This window comes from Fukomys damarensis, unplaced genomic scaffold (assembly GCF_012274545.1).
Source record: "Fukomys damarensis isolate Sample0158 unplaced genomic scaffold, DMR_v1.0_HiC HiC_scaffold_14, whole genome shotgun sequence".
Taxonomy (NCBI): Eukaryota; Metazoa; Chordata; class Mammalia; order Rodentia; family Bathyergidae; genus Fukomys; species Fukomys damarensis.
In genome coordinates this window covers 42,761,642-42,772,414 of record NW_022900926.1, presented here as the reverse complement: position 1 = coordinate 42,772,414, position 10,773 = coordinate 42,761,642, and the positions used below count along the sequence as shown (strand labels likewise).

General features: G+C 44.2%; 1 protein-coding gene across 1 annotated transcript in view; it reads left to right on the top strand.

The window, feature by feature from the left end:
- Igf2r (insulin like growth factor 2 receptor) overlaps nucleotides 1-10,773 on the top strand; it is a 163,559-nt gene that overhangs the window by 74,554 nt on the left and 78,232 nt on the right. The window contains exons 8-10 of the mRNA XM_010631164.3: nucleotides 4,666-4,798; nucleotides 7,247-7,376; nucleotides 9,537-9,642. Of these exons, the coding sequence (XP_010629466.1) occupies nucleotides 4,666-4,798; nucleotides 7,247-7,376; nucleotides 9,537-9,642 (369 nt within the window). The remainder of the gene's footprint in view (nucleotides 1-4,665; nucleotides 4,799-7,246; nucleotides 7,377-9,536; nucleotides 9,643-10,773) is intronic.

Here is a 10,773-nt window from a genome sequence, read left to right as displayed (position 1 = left end):
TGCCCCCCCCCCCGACTTTTCATAGGAAAAAGGAGGAATAAAGCTCCTGAATTTCTGGGAGGGGTCCTGAATGGTTGCCTCACCTCTCCGATTTTCGTTGGGCCCCAGACCTCTGTTAGAACCCAGATATTCTGGGCTCAGATTCTCCAACGTGGTAGTAATATGGATTTCTCTTTTATTTGAGTGAACGTTCCTCTTACCTCAATTAAAGTTGTGTCTTCTACCAACAAGAAATGGTTGCTTTTCAAAATAGCAAATGACAGCTTGTTTTCTGCAGGTCAGAATTTATGAACAGTAGCCAGTGGGCCAAATCCTGCCTCTAGCTCTTTTTTGTACAGTCCCAGAGCTAAGAATCAAATTTTTTTATAGGATTACAAAAAAACAAAGATATGTGAAAAATATATGATAGAGGACCTGTGTGATCAACAGAGCCTAAAATTTTTTCCATGTGGCCCTTTGTAGAAGCCATGTGCTGAACCCTATTCTAAGTAGGTTTTGAGTTGAGAGTTGGAGGTGTAGACTGTTTTTCTCTCAAGCAGTGACAGTTTCTTTTAGAAACTGATGAAGATGCATGAGAAATAATAGTTTTCAGTTATCTCTTTTTGTATAGTTGGCGGCTGGGGCTTTATTCATTTACTTTCATTTACTGAGAGTGTATTTTACAAAGCAGTGGAAATTTCATTAAATTCTGAAATGATTCTTGCTTTGAGGGAGCCCATAAACTAATTCTATGGAGGATAGATCCATGTTCAGAAGCTCAGTTTTTTCCTGCCTTAGGAGTAGATTAATTAGAAAGGACTATGGGACATAATGACTTCTAAAAACATATTGCTGTCACCATTAGCAAATCTTAATAGAGCACATGCCCTTTTTTCTGTCTTCATTATGATGTGACTACACCTCTTAGGCTGTGGTATGACAATTTAAAAAATACACAAAAGGTTTTATGTACTTGTAAAACACTCATCATGCATTAAAGAATCTTGATTGGTTTAGTATCAGAGTAGTCTTTATTTTCACACCTTATTTTTTGTCTCATTTCCTTTGTTTTGCTCTATCAAATTTTGAATGATTTGCCTTTTAAAGACAACCATAGTTTTTATAATGTTTATTCAGTGGGTTCTGGGGGAATATTAAAGATTTTTAATTTTGTTTTTGTTTTTTTTTGAGACAGGATCACACTGTGTAGTTCAGGCTGGCCTTGAACTCAGTATACAGCCCAGGCCATCCTCCTGCCTCAGTCTCCCAAGTGCTGGGATGACAGGCACGCACCACATGTCCTGCTTAATTATTTCTTTAAAACATTGTGTACAAATCCTGTCTCCATTGTAGAACTGGTATGCCTGCTAGAGTTATGTAAGACATAAGAAAAGTCAATAGATATAAAGCAACGCCATCCACACTCAGTGTTATTGTGCATTGAAAGGCTGACAAAAGACCTACTTCCCCAGACTGTGAGGTTATCGGTGTCTCTATTGCTCTGCACAGTGGAGCAGGAAGTGAGAGATACGTTCCAGCAGCCTGGGCAGATTTTTCTGATGGTCACTCCAGTGCACACTCTAGGGTCATTGAGACAGCAAGAGTTGCCAGCTGTCTGAGTGGGGATCTAGAGATTTTCTGGCTTCGAATTCTCTAGGTGTCCTGGTGAAATGGAGCCAGTTTCAGAACTATGAGTTCTTCCTGGGGGCAGCCCCATCTTCCCTCTAGCCCTGTGCCATCTTGCTCCCTTTTCTGCCATAGGCTTTTTTCCATTTAGCTGGCTCTAGAGTTACTTCTTGTCTCCCATCCTAGCCTTGTGATTCCACATGTATGATATTGCTGTAGGATGACAAGCTTTAGATTTACTGGATTAGGGACCCTTGTGGTGGCTTCACTGTAACCTGGTTAAAGTAGTCTGCACTTACAACCTTTTCTTCTCTTTGCCTTAACTGCGAGGAGGGGGAGGGGTGTTGTTTCTGTGTGTGTGTTCCCTTTGTGTAGGGTTGGCTCCGGTCTCATCCCCTGTGAAGGGAATGGGCTTGAGAAACTTGTCAGGCCTGGGAGACTTTGCTTTAGGGATCTGGTTGACTGGAGTCCATGTGTCCGCCAAGGCCATGTGAAGTGTAAGTTGTCTGGTATGCTCCCTAAGCTTGAAATCTGCAATCACACCTTGGGAAAAGGTCAGTGTTAAAGCATTCCTTCTGCTTTGATAGCATCTTTCTAAGAAAAATTGAAAAGCTAAATATCATATAGTGAACCTTTGTACCTAGACCTGCCTGTCAATTGCATCAGCCTAAAAGATAAAAATTTAGGAAATGTTTCTATGGAAAAATAATGAAACTTTTATTTTTTGTGATAGGATAGCATATGTTGGTCCCAAACTTGCTATGTGGTCATAGCTTCGTCTCAAACTCATGATCCTCTTGCCTCAGCCTCTAGTTTTGGGACTATAGGCATACACCACCATACCTAGCTCTACTGCGGTGAAATGATTGCACAGGATGTGAATTTTTAAACTATTCTTAGGGTCATTTGAGATGATTATCATTTTATTATTTTGTAATAAAATTTGTGGGGCATTGCACATAGAGTCTTGGCAGTAGATGGTATTCCCTTGGTGATTAGGGCCTTTAAAAAAACCCAAAAACTTCCGCTTACATCTTTATGTTTGAATTCCTTGCTTCAGAAAGAGGTAAAACATAAAGTACAGGATTTTGCCAACTGTAATGGGTTTCTTGACCTTTTAAAAATAAAACATTTATAGACACAGTTGTGGTCATAAATCAGAATGGGTAAGGATGATTAAAGACCCCCAAGGAGGAACTCCTCCCAGGCTTTATTGAGCAGATATTAGCTGAGTTCCTTCTTCGCATTGTTCTCTCGTTAAAGACTGCTGCTAGGACACAGGCCCCTGTCTTCAAGGAACCCAGTTCCATGGTAGTAGTGGAAAGATCAGTAGGTGGCACGATCTGATTATCACCAGCCTGAAGGCTTTGCAAGGCAGTGGAGATAAGCAGAGAGCCCTGTTTTAGATAAAGTGTCAGAAAGGCATAAGCAATGACATTTCCCCTGTAAACCTGGGTGAAGTAAGGGAGAAAGGCAGAGCTTTAAGGGGCAGAACTGTGTCAGGAAGCCAGCCTGGTCACACAGAGTAAGGGGTGGCAGGGAGAAGGCTGGAGAACTTGGAGAAGCTTGGGTTTTGTTCTCTGCATAATTGGAAGCTGTTCTGAGTCAAGAGAGATGGACCCTGACTTCATTTTGGAAGCTTGAGCTTGTGGTCATGGAGACGGGCTGGGTAGTAGAAGTGCATTAAATAAGCTGGAACTGGGTGAACCAGTTCAGAGACTGCTGCAGGCAGATTACGGTGGCTCATACAAGGGAGCGGATGGTGGAGGTGCTGAGCACTGAGTGGGTCTGGGACTTTGTTTGAAGGACTTGTCAGTGGTTGAATTTTGAATGTGAGAGAGTCAGTAGTGAAGGGTTACCTTGTTATTTTGACCCAGGCAACTGGTTGCATGATTGTCCATTTATAGAGAAAGGGGACATTGGGGTGAGAGCATGTTTTGGGAGAGAAATCAAAGGCCGATTTTACATAGGTAAACTATGAAATGCTTCATGTGTCCATATGATAGCGATGATAAATAACAAGGAAAGGATTCAGGCTGACTTAACCAGTATCTATACTGGAGCTTTACATGCATCAAGTCACTCAGTCATAGCAGAGGTCCAGTGCTTTAATTACTCTTTTTATTCATATTTGAGTCATGGGGAAATGGAGGCACCAGAGGTTCAGTTTGTTCCTAGTTATACTAAGCGTCAGCACTGGGGTTTGTACCCCAGCATTCTTTCTTGAGTCTGTGCTCAAAAACTCAGCTTTTCCCATGGACTCCACTGGTCAGGAGTTGTATGAAAGTTTAAGACTAGCAGCACCCGTCTGAGGATTGTTGGCCGCTCTTCAGAGTGGTTGATGAGAGCACCAGGGGCACCAGGAGGGAAAGGAGAAGTCTGATATGCAAGAGTTAGTTAGAAGAGCAGAGAGAAACATTCTAGGAGCCCGAGAAGGAACCAGCAATGGGGCAGAAGGAAGCCAGGTATCTCTGGGATTTCAGGAATCCAAGAGAAGAAAGGGCCTCAGAAGAAGGCCGTGGTCAGCAGCGTCACACGTCATGGAGACAGAGGAAGGGGAAGGCTAAGAACATCAGACCTGGCAGCAGGGAAGTCACTGTTGATCTGGCAAGCATGGCTTTGATGGGGCAAGAGGTAGTGATGTAATTGATGGGATTCAGAAGAGAATGGGAGGGCATGTGAAGTGAGGGAGAGGAGACAGTGACGAGGTACTGTTCAAGGGATTTTGCTATGAATTTCAGAGATGGGATGATAGCTGAGGGGGATTTAGGGACAAGGGAAGGAACACTGATAAGATGGTGGGTATTGTAACTGAGGGATATAATCCAGTAGAGAGGGAAAACCAGCGATGCTGATATGGGAAGATGATTCCAGAAACGCAGTCCTTGAGTAGGTAGGGAATATACTGGAAACAACGTTGAGAAACCATGCCCATCTTTGCTTTGTTAGGCTGCAGGGAGTGGAGACCTGCATTGGGTGACATAACTAGAGGGTCATCTCATCATGAGTCTCAAGCTGTGTAATGAATGACATCTCAGTCTTTCTCCTCCTTTCTTCCAGGTGCCATGCTATGTGTTTGATGCAGAGTTGAAGAAGCATGATTTAAATCCACTGATCAAAGTAAGTGGTGGCTACTTGGTAGACGACTCCGACCCAGATTCTTCTCTGTTCATCAATGTCTGTAGAGACATAGGTAAGAACCCTTGAGGGGATGCGAGGATGATGGTGAAGGATTGATCAAAGCTTTCACCCACTGCCTTTGCATTTTCATCTTTTATTCCAATGTGGACATGTTGGACATCAAGTAGGTCCTCTAAGAAAGCTTTCGTCATGAAAGATGTCTTCTTTGCTTAACTCCAGCCCTTCTCCCCCATACATTCTGACTGCCTCCTCTTTCCCCTCACATTCCACCTAAACTGTCAGTCCATTTTGTGTGTTCTGTCTGCCAGACCTTTGGGTCTCAGGGTTCTGAGGTGAGAAATTTTTGGTCCCTCTTGCTGTGTGTGACCAAGGCCCTTGGCTTTGAGTTGCAGGGGAGGGGTGACAGAGGAGACTTTGGATATTTGGTTGTGAGGCATTTTATAGGCTGGGTAAAGATCTTCCCTGGCATTCTTTGTAGATGCCAAAATGGAGTGAGAAGCATGAGCATCTTTAGTAAGATAACCAAAGGCTGTAAATAAAGGGCCTTTATCTAAAAAGGGCCATGAAGCTTTAAGCTAGCTGCTTGCTAGTTTCCCAAGCTCCCTAGCTTGATGCCCTCAAGGGTCGAGAATTGTGAGTGGGCAACTGGGGATGGTTTTCTGTGTTAGCAGTGAGAGGGCTATGAGTAAATTGTGTTGATGATTAGGTAATAAAAAGGTCGTTTCCAGTGTTTTCCTTATGTTTCTCTTTCACACAGTGTATAGTAATGCTATGCCTTTTGGAAAAATTGCAAAAATAATTAAAAAATAAGCCCAGTATGTGATTCTTTAAAGTGGACATAAACGTTATATATCATCTTGTTTGTGTATTATTTCTGAAGTTAAAATGACCAATGATTTTTTTTTTTTTTTTTTTTTGAGATTAGGGTCTGTCTTTATAGTTCAGGCTGGCCTTGAACTCGTGGAGAGCCTCCTGCCTCAGCCTCCTAGGTCCTGGGATTATAAGCATGTGCCACCATACCTGGCACCTGTGATGATTTTAGACCTTTTTGTGTCAGGTTATTATGACATCCTTACTGTCTCAAAGATTCTCATTATTGTTCTTCAGGGGGGAAAGCTGATAGAAAAGGCTTTGTCCTAAAGGTGTCAGTAATTCTGCTTTGTTTATAAAGTTAAGAGTTTTGTAGATTATTGACTTGTGAAACAACATGCTGTTTTGATTCAGCAAACATTTAGATTTCTGGTTCTTTATCCTTTTGAGGATCATCTGAATTCACTGGATTTTTTTTTTTTTTTTGGTACTGGGGTCCTTGCACTTGTGAAGCAGGCCATGCACTGGATATTTTCTTATGAAAGTTATTTTTCTTTCCAGTTAACTGGCAACTTGGGTAGAGTTACAGTGACTTGGTTCTTAGATGGCTGTGTCACATTGTATTTTGTCTGTCTGTTCCCATCTCAGGCTTAGACATTCTCTATGCCCTGGAAATTGCCCTGAGCCTCAGACTGACTTTGAATGTGACCTTTAAACCCTCATGAATAGTTTTAGATTTGTGACCCTGTGTTTATTTCTTTGTATATTGGGGCATTGCCTTTGGGTATCCAAGTGGTCTAGCTGAGGTCAGTAGCCAGGGGACAGCATGCACCCTGTGTGAAACAAAATGGCCATCAAGTGATACTCTGTGACACCACCCTGTTGGGGGGGTTTTGGAGCTTGGGATTTGCTTTCCTGTTTGTTCTCTGGTGACTCCATGTGGCAGGAGGCAGGTGACCCCTCTGTTTCCTTGACCTGTAAGGCAGATAAAGTTTAGGGGAGGTGCTGTTAGCCCATCGTTCATAGTAGAGTGTTTGGACCCTTCCTAAGTGCTGCATGCTACTTTAAGGGCTGCATTATAGCCTCAAACATACCAAAGTCCTGCTCCCTGGGAGTTTGTGGCCAAGAAGATTCATAGTGTGGTGTAAGGTTAGCAGTATCTACGATGATCGCCATGATGAGAGCTCTGTGTGGGCTGGAGATTCGCAGCTGTGGTCATCACGGCCACTCTGCTGTGGCCCCTTACTCCAGACTTGTCTTGAGTGTGTTAGTTCTGATGATCAGTCCACCCCAGCCCACGAGCCACACCCTGGCAGCTGGACCATCTGTTGTCAGACGAAAGTAGGGAGGGGTTGGTCTAGGATAGAACTCCCTAGTTCTTTCCACTCTCCTCTGTAGGGGTTCTTGAATTTTCTAGCATGAAAGAGGAGAATGCTAAGGTTAGCAGGCTCTAGGAGAGGCTGGGAACACTGTGTAAGTAGAAATGATGCTATCGCCCCTGTTCATGGGCCCCGTCTGTACTCACTGTGCAGCATCCCTGCTCCTGAGCTTCGTGTGGCCAGATGGGCGGTCCGCCCAGGGTCTGGGAACTGTAGCTGATGGAGACTCTGACAGGCCTCTGGACCTCAGCATGCATTGAGTACACTTGTGACCCTTCATGTGCATTAACAGAGCTTGTGATGTGTTACAGACTCTCTGAGGGACTTAAGTCCACAGCTGCGTGCCTGTCCAGCGGGGACTGCTGCCTGCTTGCTGCGAGGGAACCAGGCTTTTGATGTTGGCCAACCCAAGGATGGACTGAAGCTAGTGAGCAAGGACAGGTCAGTGTGCTGCCTCTGCCTTGGTTTGCATTTTATTCCTCACGAAGAGCTCATCTTTAGGGAGTGGCTGGTGTGTTCCTTGACTACAGATTTGCTCTTTCACAGGTGTAAGATCTGTGGGCACTGGTGAATTATGTCAGCTGGTTGGTGTTGCTCACTCACTTTATCTCCCTCCTTCCTGCCTCCCACCCCCACCGTTTCTCCTCCCCTGTCTCTTACAGTGTTTGGGGTTGAACCCAGAGCCTTCTTACTGACTTCCACCTCTAGCCCTTTTTTATTTTTTATTTAGAGATAGTCTTGCTAAGTCACTAAGTTGCCCAGGTTGGGCTTGAACTTGGGATCCTCTCCTGCCTCAGTCTCCCAAAGGGCTGGGATTACAGGTGTGTGGCACTATACCCAACCTCACATCTTTTATAGTAGTAAAATACCTATCATGGTGTAGTCTATAATACATCTCTATGTTGCTTCCTGAAATTATACCTACGTTAAGGTGCCTCCTTGTATTTTTTCTTCCCTGCCACCCATGAAATTAACTTTGCATCTGTAACTATCTGTTCTTTAGAGGCAAGAGATGGGAGGCAGTTTGCCAGTGACCTTCCAGGGTTTCCTTCCAGCTGAGGTGTGAAGGGGATTCCAGTTTCCAGTAGAGGATGATAAAAAGTTGTACTGTTTACACACTCCCTTGTATAGCCTTTGTCTTTGTGTAGTCTTATGGAAGATTGTGTGACCTTGGCAAGGATTGTTTTTCTCCATCATATTGTATATGACTGTATTCTGAATGTAGATCAGGAATTTTGATTTTCTCCCTGTACCAAGGGATTTTGGTAGACTCCTGGTTTTGCCTGGCTTGTTCTGGAACCAGTGGTGTACCTACAACCATGGAGATTGCAGGAATGTTGTGCAACAGTAGATTGCAATTTTGTCCATAGAAAATACTAGCACAGGACCTAAATTGGCTGAGAATTTTCTGTATGAATTTACTCAGCCTGTCATAAGAAATCACCACAGATCAGTTGGCTGAAACAACAGCATTGTTTCCCCCTCATAATCTAAAGGCCAGAAGTCCAAGGTTAAGGTGTCAGCAGGGTTAGTTTCTCTGGCGTCCTTTCTCCTTGTCTTGTTAGACTGCCACCTTCTCCCTGTGTCCTCACGTGCTCCTCCCTTTCTTTGTCTGTGTCTCCCTTTCTTTGACTCCTCTTTGGACAAGGTTCCAGGAGTGTTGGATTAAGGCACTCACATCTGACCTCATTTTCACTTACTAAACTCTTGGAAGTCCCTGTCTCCTAGTACAGTCCCTGTTGAAATTGTAAGGGTTACAGCATCACCATATGACCTGGCCGGGAGGGAAAGTGTCCAGAGTGACAAATTGTTGATTCTGCATCCTTGGCAGACTGGTGAGGATCTGGCAAAATGAGGGCACTGTGTTGAAGCCTGAGGAAAAGAGGCAGATAATTTATTTGTAGCACTTGTGTTGCCATGCACAGGACTTGTGGGCACATTCCCTTGTGAGGACATGAGTCCTCTGACCAGGGCTGGGTACAAGAGAAGCCCCAGCTGTGACTGCTGAGCAGGTTCACTGGCCTGTCTTTAGGTTAAAAAAAAGGTACCTAGAGTTGTTCATAGAGGAAAAAGACCTGAGCATGGTAGTACACACCTATAATTCCAGTGCTCTGGGAGGGAGGCTGAGGCAGGAGGATTGCAACTTCAGGCCCACCCTGGGAAACTGAGGGACAGGACTGGGAATGTAAATCAGTATGAAAGCCTTGGGTTCAATCCTCAGTACTGGGCAAAAAAAAAAAGATGGAAAAGATCGTTCAGCCTTGTGGGCAGTAATGCACTTGGCCTGCTTGGCTGTGCTGAGTTTTGGTTAGGTCACTTACAGAAATGTTTTTATTATTCAAACAGCTTTTCTAGTATTTTCAGTTTATATATTCATTGTTTTATTTATTTTACTTTCAACAGTGGCACTCTTTGCAGTTTACTTTTGAGTATTTTTTTTTAAACGGAAGTGAAATTGTTATTTTATTTTCTAGCTTCTTGTAGAGTTTGTCTGTTCTGTTACTTTCCCTCTGTGTGCACATGCTGACTGCTCAGGGCATTGCATTAATTTGAATGTAACTGATGCTTTTGGCATACTCTTTCTCCACATGGATCCTGCAGACTTGTCCTGACTTATGTGAAGGAAGGGGCAGGAAGGCCAGACTTCTGTGACGGTCACAGCCCTGCAGTGACGATTACATTTGTATGTCCCTCTGAACGGAGAGAGGTGAGTGGCTTGTCTATCACAGGTGAATTTAAGCTGTGAACCTCAGCCCTACTTGCCTAAGTGACCATGTGTCTGGGTTTGGAGCAGGAGGGCTGGTGCTGGGAAGGGAGAACCATCCAAAGAGGTCTTGGGCTAGAGATGGGGAAGGGATGTGAGGATGGAACACAGCCGCGTGGAGAGCCCTGGCTGCGTCCTGTGGCTCTGTGCAGAGGGACCTCTGTCACCTCAGCTGGGAGAGGCCACCTTGCCCATCATGGGACTTTGGGATATTTTGTTCTGGTTGCCTGTAATTGTGAGTGGATCACAAACAAATATGGTACCTTAATTCTTTCCACAGTTCTGGTCCCAACTCGAATTGGACGAGAACTGAATCAAATTTCTCCATATGGTCAACATGGAACCTAAGCATTGAATTTGACTTGGTTCTCATCCAGTTCGGTTTGCAAACAGAATTGTGGAAAGAATTAAGTTCCTGAACTGAGGAGTCACTGTAGTTTTTGTGTTTTTTTTTGTTGGGTTGATTTTAGCAAATAGTTGAAAAACTCTAGGTATAAACTAAAGCCTGGGATTTCTTGTAGGGGGAGCTTCGTTGCTTTCATCTTCCCTAATTTGTTCCCCAGGGCCCTGCCCTGCCTGCAGTACCCCTTCACAGGCAGATTTATCACTCTGTCATCTGGCTGCTTTTTATTATTTTTGCGGTGCTGGAGATAAAACCCAGGGCCTCTACATGCTAGATGGGTACTATACCACATGCCCAGCCCCCTCTGGCTCTTTTTCCAATCTTTTTTCTTTTTCTTTTTTTGTTGTTTTGAGACAGGATCTGACTGTGTAGTGTAGGATGGCTTTGAACTCACTTTGTAGAACCAGGCCGACCTTAAATTTGAGGTGATCCTCCTGCCTCAGCCTCTGGAGTGCTGGGATTACAGGCCTGCATCACCACAGCCCAGCTTGTTTTGTGCATTGGAGCACACTTGTGAACTTCTTGAGGGCTGATTCTTACATGCCTGAGTTCTTCTTACCCAGTGACTTGTGTATAAGTTGGAGTGTGGTGGAAGTGTCTGCACAGGGAGCCAGGTGCTGATGGGAAGCAGTCATTCCCTGAGACGAAGGGCCAGGCCTTTTTTTTTTTTT